The 15,817-nt window shown below is 42.5% G+C and overlaps 1 protein-coding gene across 2 annotated transcripts in view; it reads right to left on the reverse strand.

Annotated features, from left to right (window-relative positions):
• Window positions 1–299: 299 nt before the first annotated feature.
• Window positions 300–15,817, reverse strand: part of cldn19 (claudin 19) — a 29,249-nt gene continuing 13,731 nt past the window's right edge. For both annotated transcript variants that reach the window (XM_061687884.1, XM_061687883.1), the window contains exons 3-5: window positions 15,168–15,252; window positions 2,389–2,535; window positions 300–929 (exon numbers count right to left, since the gene is read on the reverse strand). In XM_061687884.1, the coding sequence (XP_061543868.1) occupies window positions 893–929; window positions 2,389–2,535; window positions 15,168–15,252 (269 nt within the window). In that variant the 3' untranslated portion in view covers window positions 300–892. The remainder of the gene's footprint in view (window positions 930–2,388; window positions 2,536–15,167; window positions 15,253–15,817) is intronic.

The raw sequence follows: 15,817 nt of genomic DNA on the forward strand, positions 1-15,817 counted from the left end.
GGATGTCACTGAAATTCACATGAGCCAAGGCAGGTGACCGAATACTTTTGGCAATACTGTATATCATATGCTTGAGCACATACAATGGTTTATTTTTCTGTATTCATCTGCCTTCATTTTTTTTTGTTTGTTTTTTTTTTGTTTTTTTTTATGTCCTGTATCCACTATTGCTGCTGAAACAATGCAGATTTCCCCATTGTGAGACTAATAAAGGTTACTTTATCTTGAAGAAGCAATACGTGTGGGAACACATTGAAGGTCGGGAAGCGGTACAAGACAAAACATGATTCATGGGCAGAGCTAATTCTCTTTCTTTATTCTGAAAGAAACAGTCAGGAATATACCACTAATGAGGTGATACACAAAATAAACATGTTTGTTCTTTGAGCAAACCGGTACATGAGGCAGTGAGGCAGGACCGGTGATCATCCACAACAGTTATTCTGTCATTCATGTTAACACAGTGAAACAAAACGTATTCATATACATTATGAACATTCCATTCCACCTGGGGACTGGCAAACAAGCCCGTACAAAGCTCCGCATGATCCAATATGCTTGAGATCTCAAACGTATATGATTGGGTGTTATGACAGGTCGAGTAATTTCACACGTACAGTATAAATCCAATAAAATGCCAATGAAGAGTCATGGGCAAGATCCAAAATGTGTTTGTCGTTATGTCTCTGCCGTACAAGACCTCCAAAGTAATGTAGGTTAGTCACAATTAATCACATTTTTAAGATAATTTAAAGTTTTAATCCGGTCCAAGAAAAGACTAATAAATCTTACATCCATAAATATTCTTCTGTCAGAAATATGTGAGTCAAAGGCAACAGGAAGAAGAAGAAACAGTGGTTGGACAGTCGGAAAATCCTTGATAAAAAGATGATCAGTCAGGGAAACTAGTTTCACTCAACAACTCTGCCCTGAATTAGAGAGAAGTAAAAGAAGAATAGAATTAAAAGGCAGAAGGGTAGACAATCTATAAAAGTGCTGATGATTGAGCTGGGAAAGCAGTAAGTCAAATGGAATTGGAAAATGTGGAATCTCGGTGTCTGGTGACGGATATATTCGAAAGTAGGTCGCTCTGATTCTTGATATCGGAAAGGTTGAGATTCAAAAGTTTCAACAAACCAAACCGGTAGAGCGCTGACAACTGTGCTGACTTGACCTTTCAATCGGACTTCTCATGTCGGAGGTCGTTTTGCATTTAGTAGTTGTCGCGTGATTTGTTTCCCGGCTCGGATAAAGAAGAGGAGGAAATCTTCTGAAGTCTCAAGAAATATAATTTTGCAGTTTGAAGAATTGTTTTAATGGAAGTAGCCTGAGACAATTATGAATTGAACTCAACTCAACTTTATTTATAAAGCATTTTAAAAACAACCACAGCCGCACGGGAAAGTGCTGTACATTATAGAAAATTCGAACATATGGAAACAGTTAAACAGAGGACAAACAAAACAAATTAATAGTGAGGTTAAAAACAATAAAACACTAAAAACATTGCAGAGTATCGTGCTGAGTTAAAAGCCCCAAAAATAAAAGTGGATTTGAAGAAGAGTTTTAAAAACGCACAGTGAGGGGGGCCGAAAACGATACTTTGACTTTGGAACAATAATCTCCGTGGCGCTCGCCACTTGCGATCGACTCGGCTTCATGAATCGAACGCCACGAGAAGGTCACGTCTGCGCACAAAGTCTTGGGTTGGGCTTCACGGGCCAATCCAATTTTGTTAAGGGCTTTGAACTTCTTGGGGTCATTTGATTTGATTTGATTTGAACCCGGGTCCTCGGAACTGTGAGGCAGACGTGCTAACCAGTCGTCCACCGTGCCGCCCATCAAATAAAGGCTTATTGTTCTATGTATTTCTTTTTTGGCCAAAGCATTGAAAGAAAGATTTATGATTCTTCTAGGATCTTTTTTTTTTTAAATTCATTTTTTTTAATTATTATTTTGAGCAAACTGTCGTTATTTGAGTTCAGTCTCGCAATGTTTTATTTTGTTAAGGGCCACGAGTGGATTAAACTTAATACAAGTCACGGCTCTGCTTTGATTTTGATAAACACAACTAAAAACGTCTCGACATGGGTTACGATAGACATTGACAATTAGTTCACCTCCAAATTGTGGCAACACAAGCCACCTGATGAAAGTTGATTCTTAGCATAGTTTTCACATGAATATTACATTTTAGCGGTGGATATTTGTCACGTTATTATTCGGTGTGACTATGACACTGTAATCGTGATCTTTAAATGTGTATGCATCATCATATTTTTGCGACGGGAGGCATAATCTGAACGAAGATGGGTTGCTGTCTGAAATATTTCCTAGTAAACTATTTGTTTGGATGACAAAAGGGAGTGGTTTGGGGTTTACACATACTCCCTGGCTGTGGAAGGCTGTGACTGGCGGTAATACTGCTGGCCCTGCATGTCCTCTTTGGAGCAGGAACAACACAGCAGGGAGCCCCCCAGCACAGTCAGACTTGCTGCTGCCCACCCCACAAAGAGGGCCGAGCCAAACTCATACCTGCACAGTAAAGAGAGACACAAACACTTGTAAACATACATGCAAATCAGTCGCCTTTTGGCGAAATTCGCCTTATTGAAGTCAAAATAGGCCATTTCCGTGAATCGTACGGATCCGATGATTTTTTTTTTTTTTTTTCTGAGGGGGTCGCCGTCACTGTCGCCATAGACTGTTTCGTACTCCTTCCGTTCCACACTCCCACCGTCCAAACACAGATGTAAATTAGTGATGGGCACGGCAGTTCTTTTGAGTGTACTGAATCATTCGAATCAGCTCATTCAAAAGATTCCTTCACCGAATCGTTCGGTTCTTTTGCACAAAATCATTCAAGTGATCCATCCGTGAGCTTCACTTTCACTCAACACATTCACCGGAGGACTATGCGTTGTTGTTGTCATGTATTGTAAACTAGGACAAAACAAAACACATTGGCTAAATTATCACCTACCTATCTCTCTCTTTGCAAGCTCTCGAACATCGACTTCGGCTGTGAGTCGTGAACATGCGTGCAGCGAGTTCAGCTACCGACCATCCCGCCGCGTCCCCTGACGTCCAGCGAGGCTCTAGCCGGCCGGTGGGACTTTTCTGACACCAGCCCCCGCCACGCGGGCTTTCTGCTCACTCACCGTACTGCCAGGACTTGTGATTAAAATCACTCATACGGAGGTTCGCTGCATAGTATGTTGTTACTTGCGCAAACGAATCACTCATCGTACTAGTACATTGCTCCTTATCGGATCACGGAGACGTTCAAGGAACGAATCGCTCGTGTCTAACGGATCGCGAACGACAAGTTCAACGAACGAATCGTTCTTCAGTTCCTCAGTACACCAGTTCACTGAACGAATCACTCAGTTCACTTAAGTCCCTCCCCTGCCTCCACGGTGCTGCCTTACGCCGAAGTGAGTGACAACGCTGGCAAATCGCAAATCACATGGCAGTCAGTTGAATGAAGTCCCGTTCCCGCCTGCACACTGGGTGCTCATTGATCATTCGCCGAAGATTCAGAGTAAGTGACAGAACGCTTCAGCAGTGCCGTTTCCGCTCTCAGCCGACTCGCTTACCTCACGGCGGTGACCAAGCTAAAATAACTCATCTGATTCGGTTCAGTTCATTCAATAAAAAGATTCGTTCTTCTGAACGAAACAACACTAATGTAATTGTGACTACAGGAAGTCCTCGGTTTACGAAAGAGTTCAGAATAAGAATCATCTTTATTTGCCAAGTATGTCCAAAAAGTAATTTGTCTCCGGTAGTTGGAGCCGCGTAGGTGTGACTGTGAGTGCGAATGGTTGTTCGTTTGTATGTGCCCTGCGATTGGCTGGCAACCAGTTCAGGGTGTACCACGCCTCCTGCCCGATGTTAGCTGGGATAGGCTCCAGCACGCCCGCGACCCTAGTGAGGAGAAGTGGCCCACACATTTCCAATGGGAGACAGGTCCGGACTGCAGGCAGGGCAGTCTCGTACCCGCACATTTTTACTGTGAAGCCACGCTGTTGTAGCACGTGCAGAATGTGGTTTGGCATTGTCTCGCTGGAATAAGCAGGGGCGTCCATGAAAAAGACGTTGCTTGGATGGAAGCATATGTTTCTCCAAAACCTGTATGTACCTTTCGACATTAATGGTGCCTTCACAGATGTGTAAGTTACCCATGCCATTGGCACTAACACAGCCCCATACCATCACAGATGCTGGCTTTTGAACTTTGCGTCCGTAACGGTCCGTATGGTTCTTTTCCTCTTTGGCCCAGAGGACACGACGTCCACAATTTCCAAAAACAATTAGAAATGTGGACTCGTCGGACCACAGAACGCTTTTCCACTTTGCATCAGTCAATCATCGATGAGCTCGGGCCCAGAGAGGCCGGCGGCGTTTCTGGGTGTTGTTGATAAATGGCTTTTGCTTTGCATAGTAGTGTATTCAATTAAATATAGGTTGAACATGATTTGCAAATAATTTGATTCTGTTTTTATTTATGTTTAACACAACGTCCCAACTTCATTGGAATTGGGGTTGTAGTATCTGATTTAGACACCCGCGACCATAGTGAGGATAAGTGGTACAGAAATTGGATGGATGAACGATTTTGACATTTTCACTGTACGACATTGTGCATGAACTGCCGCTTTCCCATTTCCTGCCCTGGCCTCGGTTGCTTTTCCATGACAACAGGCATCAATCGAAGGTGGGATAGCGGGATCATGGTGACCTGCTCGTTTCTTGTCGCACCCTCCATCTCGCTGTATTTCATCTTTTGCCAATATGGACAAAAATGCCCGCACCTCCTCAGTCGCACACTGCGCGACGTGGTTGAACCCGACGAGACCGGACCATCGTGCAGAGTTTCCGACGCACCACCGCACATGAGCGATTCAACAAGTGGAAGCCCAGAGAGCCTGTATAGGTGTTTAACGCCTGTGTATTCAGTATCTTGTAGTTTACATTATAGGTACATTATACATAATGAAAATGTGGATGTAAACACAATATTTGATGCTTTATATACAACCCCAATTCCAATGAAGTTTGCACCTTTTTTTAGCTCTAATTGAATGTTTTTTTTAGTAAAAGTTGATTCAAAGGTTATTGTTTTCATAATTTATAGACCTCCAAGGTACGTACAACGGCACATTTATGGAGACATTTTCATAACTGCTATGAGTGACCTGTACTGAATAAAACTACTATATGTGGTCATCACGGGAGACTTAAACATTCATGTAGCACAATAGCATGAAAAAAGATTCCAAAGAACTCTCTGCTATACTGGACACATTTGCCCTCTCTCAACTATAAAGAGTCCAACCCACACTCAAGGTCACATCTTTGACTTGGTAGGCTCTCAGGAAGTTGACAGTTGACATTAAGGACTTGGCTTTTTTTTATAATTATTTTTGTGTGTTCTTTGAATAACAGATTCTCCCAAAGGTTACGGTGACCCCTGTGTCCATTAAGAAAAGATACATCAATGAGAGTACCAGCACTAAGTTTATGGAGACCATAGTGTCACAAACTGTGAATGCTGAGACAGTTGATGAACTTTTTAGATAAGTTCACCTGGAAAATGTCAAATGTCATGGATGCCGTGACTTCTATTAAAACTAAGACAACCTTGAGGCCGCCTAAAGCACCGTAGAGGAGCACTATGATGGTAAAGGCCTCTAAATCATAGTGTAGGAAAGCAGAACGTAAGTTAAAAAGACTAAACCTCAAATTGACTATGACCTCTAGAGACAAAGTCTTTGTAAAATGTAAAGAATTGCTGGCTGCATGCTTACACAACACTGCATACACTTTTGTTTGATACATCCCATTACAGATACACACCCAGATATCCTTAGAAACATAACTGCATTACACTTAGTCGCACCGACAAAACAAACGCACAACATCGGGTGCGTTGGGAAGTTCACTCCGGGCGCACTCTCTGCAACCCGGAACCTTCGGTAACTCAGAGCGTTGTTAGTGTGTCTGCTGCTCGATAAGCGCAAAACTGACACATTTAATATGGCAGATGTACTGACGTATCCCTAACAATAGCAAACGCGTGCATTAGTAAAGTTACAGAAAGTGGAGCACGCTCTGTCTCTGGGTACCGCGGTCTCAGTGCGCAATGGGAGCATCAGACTGAATTTCCGAACGGACCACAAACACTGAGGCGAAGCTAGGATTGGTACAAGACTGCATGACGTCACGATGGAAAGTAGTTTTGGCCATAAAACAAGCAGGCTGAAGCCTGAACGAGCTCTTCTACATGGGCGTTATCCTGAACCAAGTGTGGAAGAGCCCAGCACCGAACCTTCACCAACCTTATTGCTTGACTTTGTATTTTTGAATAAATTGTTAAACTTTTCATCCAATCAGTGAAGTATTATCTCAACCAGAATAAAACTCGACTCCATAGTGGCAGAAAGAGCAGGTGTGTGCTCACCAAAAGGCTTAACGGTCTGAGAGCCTCGGCTAATGAACTTGGAGAACAATCAGGAATAACTGACGGGTTTCATGATCTGCTGGAAAGATGGTTTGACACATGGAAAGGGATCATCTCAATTGGCACATATTTGGGGCTTTTGTGTTTTGCGGTTGTTGTATTCCCTTCATTAGGCGCTGATCATCAGATGCATCGACTGAGCGGTGGGTTGCCTAGAGAAGCTTCCCCCCCATAACAGATGGCAGAAAGGATGGCCCTCCTGGAGGATCCGGAGGAGGAAACATCTGGAGGTGGCGACATTTGGATTTGGATTTTACTACAACCTGGAACTGGATATCATCTTTGGCCTGACGTCAACGTTGGACTCTAGTGCAGTGTCGACATTACACAATGTCGCTAATGTTAACACACGGTACCGCTGCTGCAGGGAAACTTTATTGCTTAGGCTGCTCATTGTATGTATGGGGGTCCGAAGACCTCACGGACCTTTAGGGGGAGTTAGTCCCCATGCTTCTGTTCAAAACACACTGTTAGTTTTTCCAACTGTCACACACATCTAACCACCGCCCGGTGCCGGAGTTTATGTCAAGCCCGTTGGGGGGCCGGGTACTTCGGTGTTGGGTATGGGGGTCTACATATAGGATACACATAGTTCACACACACCCACCATGTTTGTGAGGTGACCTGGTTGGGCCACCTCAACAGAGGGAGTTGATAGAAATTACTGGCTGCATGCTTACACAACAGTGCATACACTTTTGTTTGATACATCCCATTACAAATACACACCCAGATGTCCTTATAAACATATAAGTCCATTACACTTAGTCGCACCGACACAACAAATGCACAACATATCAACATAGGGTGTGTTGGGAAGTTCACTCAGAGCACACTTGCTGCACCTCAGAACCTACGGTAACTCAGAGCATTGTTAGTGTGTGTGCCACTGATACAAGCAAAACTGACACATTCCATATGGCGGATGTACTGACGTATCCCTAACAATAGCCAACACATTCATTAGCACACTGTGTCTGGGTGCCGCGGTCTCGGGGTGCGATGGGGGCATCGGACTGAATTTCTTAACGGACTCCAAACACGGAGGCGAAGAACAGGCTCTTCTACATGGCCGTTATTCTGAACCAAGTGTGGGAGAGCCCAGCACCTTATTGTTTGACTTTGTATTTTCGAATAAATTTTTAAACTTTTCATCCGGCCGAATCCTTGAAGTATTACCTCGACCAGAATAAAAGAACCGGGCAACAGAGGTTTGCACGGTCAGCAGGTTATACCTGTCCCGCGACTTTTCTTTGTTCTCTTTTCCTAACCTCTAACAGTAATTTTAACCAAGAGTTAGTCAGGGCTAGACACTTTTCTCAAAACATGAGTAAGAACCTCAACAACACTCACACTCTTGTTTGCTGTGGTTGACAAGCTCACAAACCCCCGATTCAGATAGCTCCAGAACTCTTCAAGTAGATAAATGCAATGACTTTTTTTTGCCATTCTCGTGAAAAAATACAGTCCATTTGTTTAAGTATCATCACAAATCAGCAAAACGATAAAATGATGTTACAGCTAAACCCACCCAGGAAAAACTCTATTACCATGTCAGAGTTTGATACAGTTGACCAAAATACTGTAGAGAAAATGGTTCAGCAGCTGAAATGGTCAACTAGCTGTCGACTAAATACCATCTGACTTTTTCAAAACTATTGTGAAATCAGTACTGCCTGGTTTGCAGCAAATAATCAATTGCTCACTTCAGTCAGGCATGTTTACTAAAGCTCTTAAAGTAGCTGCCGTTAAGCCTCTTCTCAAAGAGAATGATTCCATGTTAGCAAACTATCTCAAATCTTCACTTCATAGCCAAGATTGTTGACAAAGTTGTTTTTAATCAACTCAGCAATTACCTGAACTTAAATGGACTTCTTGACAAATTTCAATCAGATTTCCGAACTCATCACAGTACAGAATCAGCTCTTACCAAACTGCCAAATGATATAGCGTTGAACACTGATTCAGTAAAGGTGCCAGTTCTGGTCTTGTTGGATGTCAGTGTGGCTTTTGATACAGATATAGTTCATAACATACTGCTGAACAGGCTGGAAACGTGGGTAGCACTAAATGGAACAGTCCTGAAATGGTTCAGGTCCTACCTGGAGGAAAGGAGTAATTTAGTAACCATTGGAAGTGTTCGATCTCATCGAAGGGCATTGACATATGGGGTCCTTCAAGGATCAGTTCTTGGACCCCTTCTTTTCAGCCTGTATATGCTACCCTTGGGTCGAATTCTTCAAAACCTCAGTATGACTATCACAGCTATGCAGATGACACACAGTTATATTGAGCAAGGTCTCCAGATGACTACATTTCAGTTGAGAGGTTGTGCCACTAAAACAGATAACTGGATGAGCCACAACTTTCTTCAATTAAACCACAACAAAACCGAGATAAAAAAAATTCGGCAGTAAAGGATTGCTGTTAGCAAATACCTGGAGTCAAGTCTGGAACCTTGGTGTGTTGATGACACCAACCTGACTTTCAACAGTCATATAAAATCAATCACTCAAACTGCCTTTTAGCAGCTGAAGAACATATCCAGAGTAAAGGCTTGCATGTGCCCAGCAGACCAAGAGAAGCTCATCCATGCTTTTATCTCAAGTCGATGAGACTACTGTAATCCTCTTCTGACTGGACTCCTCCAAAAGAGCAATAAACAGCGGCTGCTCATTCAGAATGCTGCAGCTCGGGTTCTGACCAGAACAAGGTCAAAACAGATCAACAGGGACGGTGACGCGTGGAAAAAACATCCAGTCTCTTTACGTACACCTCACTCAGCCACTCTCTCATTTTCTCTTCGCCCATCCAGCCCTTTTGATTGGCCTTAACGATGACTTCGGCTTGAAACTTTTCTTTAGGCAGCGTCTTCTTTGTGCCATATTACTTTGACCAACTTTTTGTCCATCGTAATTACAGGGATGAAAAATGCCTGATCTCCATAGGGGTCTGACTTCTGGAAAAGACCCCACACATATCAGTCAGATTTGGAGATAAGATTCTTCATGGGTGAAGGAGGGGCCCTTCGCATCTTAGTGGAAGTTGGTTTCAGGCGAGGGGGGATGGGAGGAAGATCTTGTCGAGGTGTGCGTTGGATTCCAATATTGACAATAGCCTTCATCCTGTCCGTCAAACCTAACAGGGCATTTAGGCTAGTAGAGAGCGGGTTTTGCATTGGGCTTTGCTTCAATGGGGCAGTGAAGGGTGTGGGAGATTCTAAGTGCTGCCTCATCTCATTCCTCATTCGTTCCTCTGATTGTTTGGGTGACGCTGGTGACTCCACCTGTGCCATTTGGGAACAACTGGAGACCTGCGCTTTTTGTCATTCAGCCGCGTCAGCAATGCCAATGCTTTCCTTTTGGGCCGCTGAATGACGTACACAGTTTAAAAAAAAAAATGTTGACAGCCAATAACTTAATCCCTTGTCTATTTAGACAGAAGCCGTCTGCCTTGTAAAGATGTCTGCACTCCCCAAAAAGAAATGCGGAAATTGTCAATTAAACTCACAGATAGCGCAGTACACACTTCTTTGAGCCACTTATTTAATTGACTGAGCCTACTGAAACGTTCATTTCCAAATCGTACCGTTGGGAGAGGTCCACTTATGAAAACCTTAGCATTTAAACATTGCACTTTTGTTAGGAGATCAATGAAATCTCGTTTCAGTACCTCTGATTGCTGCTTGACAACATCCAGGGCCCCTGTGTGTATAATGACAGATTTAACAGTTGGGTGCTCATTTACGATCTCCAGGATTTTCTTTTTAGCGATATCAGGCACCATATCATTGGTAAAACAGTACTTTGGTGTTCTTCTCACAGCAAAAACGTTTCACACCCTTGACAGCTCCATCGCCAACTATTAATGTTTGGGGTGCCATTTTCTTCTTGTATGATTTAATTTAATACTTTTCAGTGGTGGTGGGGGATGAGCATTCTTTGCCAGGGTCTTGTAAAAGTGGCTCAAATCTATTTGTAAGTCTGATGTCAATGTTTTGCATTGACTTGCGTCCTCTTTTCTTGGCCTTCGCTGTAGCGACCGTCCACGGCCACTCTCTAGGGGTTGCAGAAGCACGCAACACAGGCCAGCCAGATTCCTCAGTAATCTGCTGGTGTTCTGTCGTCACTTTTATATGTTGTTCCACATTTAGGCTTTGCTCCCAGTAAATTCCAGGGAGAACTGCAGGATGATCCATTACAGTTTCCACAGTCCACATCCGTCATCTTTGTGGAGCTAAGTGGCTGTCTGTTCGCACGCTTCTGCTCACCATTTTGAGACATCGGTGGAGAGGTTTCATTCCCTGACTGTACATTTATATCATATACATTTCAAGACGGTTGATTTTCGTTTCCAGGACCGCCATCTTCTGTAGCAGTTTGTGATAGTCCTCAGTGGAAAAGGGAGGCATCTCGTTGTTGGTTTCGTTGCTAATAGCAAGCTTGTCCTAATTAACAGGCCACGCTCACGTAATGGTGAGGGGGTATAAAAAAATATTGGAATATGGCAACAACTGACTGTATCTACAAAATACTGTCCCACAGGTTTAAAAATATCCAGGAGTCGCTGTTTCTAATTTTTTTGGAAGAAGAAAAAGAAAAAAGATTTGGTCAATCTGGCCTTAATTCGAAGTGGTATGCTGTTTGTTGAGGTAACCAGACACCACTCAATACCTGACACTTTTCTTTCATGCTTTTCCTTGTGGAACTTTCTTCTCTGGAGCTCAGTCGGAATAACCAATCTGTTCTTGGTTTCTTGTCATTGATTATTCTGAATTGGGCAGGCAAGACTCTTTTTGTCCAAAACCTCTGTCCTTTAACAATTGAATATAAAACTGGGCTCTTTCTCTGTAGCTTTCTAACTCTTCAGGTCGTTGCTTTCACCTCAAAGGTTTACTTTTGATCTGATATGCTTTTTTTTTTTTTTTTTTTTAGCTGTAAAGTCTGACAATAGATAGGTGGAACATATACTGTATAATGGAACAAGAAAAACAATGACAAAACAACCGCTTTACAAACCCCAATTCCAATTAAAAAACTGAATACAGTGATTTGCAAATCCTTTTCAACCTACTGTATATTCAATTGAATACACTCCAAAGACAATGTATTTAATGTTTAAACTGGTGAACGTTATTGTTTTTTTTTTTATGCCTGCAGCACATTCCAAAAATGATGGGAGGGGGGCAACAGAAGACTGCGAAAGTTGAGAAATGTTCAAAACAAGACCTGTTTTGAACATTCTACAGGTGAAAAGGTTAATTGGAAAAAGGTGAGTGTCTTGATTGGGTATAAAAGGAGCATCCCCGAAAGGCTCAGTTGTTCAGAGAATTCAGAGAATCGGGAAAAATCTCTGCACGTGAGCGACAAGACCAAAAACCAACATTGAATGCCTGTGACCTCCGATTCTTCAGGTGGCACTTCATTGAAAACCGGCATCATAGTGTAAAGGATATTGTCACGTGGGCTCAGGAACACTTCAGAAAACCATTGTGAGTTAACACAGTTTGTGGCGACAGCTACAAATTGAAAACTCTACCATGCAAAGCGAAAGCCATATATCATCAACACCCAGAAATGCCGCCGACTTCTCTGGGCCCGAGCTCATCTGAGATGGGCTGATGCCAAGTGGAAAAGTGTGCTGTGGACTGACGAGTCCACATTTCAAATTGTTTTTTTGTAATCATGGACTGCGTGTCCTCCAGGCCAAAGAGGGAAAGGACCATCCAGATTGTTGTCAGTGCAAAGTCCAAATGCCAGCATCTGTGATGGTATGGGGGTGTGTTAGTATCAATGGCATGGGTAACTTGCACATCTGTGAAGACACCATTAATGCTGAAAGGTACATACAGGTTTTGGAGAAACATATGCTGCCATCCAAGCTATGTCTTTTTCAGGGATGTCCCTGCTTATTTCAGCAAGTCAATGCCAAGCCACATTCTGCAAACAGCATGGCTTCATAGTAAAAGTCAAGTTGCAAGTATTTTGAGTCATTTTACCAACAAAATAAAAATATATTTGAATATTTATAATATATTTAATATTTAATTAATATGTATATATTATATACTGCATTTATAAATTTAATATTTTAAAATCCATATTTATTTAACAAAGCAAATTTGATGAACAAGTGCATTGAACCTTTATAAGAAAACTACGGGGCTGATCAAACGTTTTGCACCTTCAAAGCCAATCGTCAAGGGGGGTGTTTAGTTTATTGCCCCTTCAAAACCGATCAATAGTATGTTTTCAGTTATTCTATTAAAATGTTACTTAGTTTTTAATTCAATTCCTCTGCCAGAGTGTGCCCAACAGGGCATTAACTCATTCACTGCTAGCCGTTTCCTGAGCAGGGAACGCCCAAACTGCCAGGGATTTTCGAGCTATTTCACCGATTTTTCAAGCCCCACAGAATATTGGGTACTATGATTATGTCAACTGTGCTTACGTCAACACCGAAACCACCAAAAGAAAGATCAGACTCTCTTCTTTCATCAGAATTTTTTTTGTCTCTAGCTTATTTATATATTTATTCAGAAAAACATGTTTTTCTAATGTCTTGGCATTTAGCCAATTCCATTTTTCTTCATGCAAATTCTCCAGCTTTCAGGAACATCCGCTCACATGCCATTTAGGACCTTTTATTCTACATGTGCTATGCTGTAATGTAACGAGTCACAATATCACATTGTACAGTTTGTATGTATGTATTTGCTTCTATTTTGCTTTGTATTACTAGGTTTTCTGTTTTTGGTGGCATCTAGGAATGTCACAGAGGATCTTGGCTCCTTGGGCAAGTCTGACCAAGCCATCTGTAATCTGGGTGTTAAGATCGTTGCTGACCTGAAATTCGACTGCCCGATCAAGGGAATAGTCAAGTCTAGTTTTTACCACTTGAGGCAGCTGTCCAAGATGAAGCAAATCCTGTCAAGGCAGCATTTTGAAACAGTAGTCCATGACTTTATGACCGACACTACGTGGGTGTCCGCGCGTTTGCCATTTGTCGTCAGCAAATGGTACAGACCCCTGCTTGCACGTCTTTTGACTGGAACTGGTAAATTTGATCACATTTATTTAAATATTACTGGGAAAAAAAGTCTATTGCTTGTTTTCTTATATTTTTCTTTCCTATTTCCCTCTCACTTGAAGTTTTATCCCTTGCTCATTTGTCTGTATTTTATATACTAAACAAACACATAAACGCAACACTTGTTTTTGCTCCCATTTTTCGTGAGCTGGAATCCAAGATCCAAAACATTTTCTACATACAGAAAAGGCCATTTCCCTCAAATATTGTTCACAAATCTGTCTAAATCTGCCTGTGAATTGAATGTTAATTTCTCGACCATAAGCCATCTCCAAGGCGTTTCAGACAATTTGGCAGGACATCCAACCAGCCTCACAACCGCAGACCACATGTAACCACACCAGCCCAGGACCTCCACTTCCAGCCTGTTCACCTCCAAGATCGTCTGAGACCAGCCACCCGGACAGCTGCTGCAACAATCGGTTTGCATAATCAAAGAATTTCTGCACAAACTGTCAGAAACCGTCTCAGGGAAGCTCATCTGCATGCTCGTCGTCCTCGACGGGGTCTCGACCTGACTGCAGTTTGTCGTTGTAATTGACTCGAGTTCCTGCCAACATCCAGCAACTTCGCACAGCCATTGAAGAGGAGTGGACCAACATTCCACAGGCCACAATCAACAACCTGATCAACTCTATGCTCAGGAGATGTTCCACTGTGAGAGGCAAATGGTGGTCACACCAGATACTGACTGGTTTTCGGACCCCCCCAGACTTCCACAATAAAGCAAAACTGCACATTTCATAGTGGCCCTTTACTGTGGCCAGCCTAAGGAACACCTGTGCAATAATCATGCTGTCTAATCAGCAGCTTGATATGCCACACCTGTGAGGTGGGATGGATTATCTCGACAAAGGAGAAATGTTCACTAACCCAGATTTAGACAGATTTGTGAACAAGATTTGAGGGAAATGGCCTTTAGTGTATGTAGAAAAAGTTTTGGATCTTTGAGTCCAGCTCACGAGAAATGGGAGCAAAAACAGAAGTGTTGCGTTTACATTTTTGTTTAGTGTATTTTGTGTTTACAATTGATTTTTCTGTACAGATAGTAATATTAGTCTTACATTTCATACATACCTACATCTCAGATTTGTATGTTTACAGTCATTGTTCACAAAGACTGTATTCTCGACGCGTTTGTTTATATACACCGTTCTGCACTATTTTTGTATTTTATTAAAATAACAGTTTGATTCATTTTAACTTTCATTTTATCTTAACTACGTCACTCACGAAGATCTCCGCCTTCCCTTTCCGCTCCCGAGCCAGCGCTATCAACATAACAAACGTGTGTTCTCACAAGTGGGTCTTCTATAGAGAGGCAAACAATTAGAGGAATTGGGGCGGTCTTAGATACAAAAATGGGTCAAACAGAAGTAGCTGTCAGAGGGACCTTTTCTGGACACTCGTGTAACAAAACCATTGTGTTCTTTTTAAATGAAATTGACAATTTTATACTAAGTCCATGTCAGAGAGTCACTCTATGGAGGTCTAAATAGCCAAACTTGAGGACTTTTACAGTACAGGGTGATGCAATATCTTTGAAACATACCTGGCATTGGCTGGGGTATTTGGGTTGAAGAACTGATAAGACACCTGGGTTGCGTACCAGGAAACAGAAACCAATGTACACAGACCTGTAAGAAAAGAAAGTATTAGGCAAAATCAATTGCCATGCCATTTTATCAGGCATATGGACGCTTATAATAAATTGGAATATTTTGAAATCTTTTTCTTCTTCTTTTCCTTTCGGCTTGTCCCGTTAGGTGTCGCCACAGCGTGTCATCCTTTTCCATGGAAGACTATCTCCTGCATCCTCCTCTCTAACACCAACGGCCTTCATGTCTCCCTCATAACATCTATCAACCTTCTCTTTGGTCTTCCTCTCGCTCTCTTGCCTGGCCTGCTCCATCCTCATCATCCTTCTACCACAATACTCACTATCTCTCCTCTGGATGTGTCCAAACCATCAAAGTCTGCACTCTCTAACTTTGTCTCCAAAACATCGAACCTTGGCTGTCCCTCTGATGAACCTCAACATCTTGATTTCCGCCACCTCCAGCTCTGCTTCCTGTTGTCTCTTCAGTGCCACTGTCTCTAATCCGTACATCATGGCTGGCCTCACCGCTGTTTTATAAACTTTGCCCTTCAACCTAGCAGAGACTATTTTGTCACATAACACACCTGACACCTTCCTCCACC

This window comes from Phycodurus eques, chromosome 10 (assembly GCF_024500275.1).
Source record: "Phycodurus eques isolate BA_2022a chromosome 10, UOR_Pequ_1.1, whole genome shotgun sequence".
Taxonomy (NCBI): domain Eukaryota; kingdom Metazoa; phylum Chordata; class Actinopteri; order Syngnathiformes; family Syngnathidae; genus Phycodurus; species Phycodurus eques.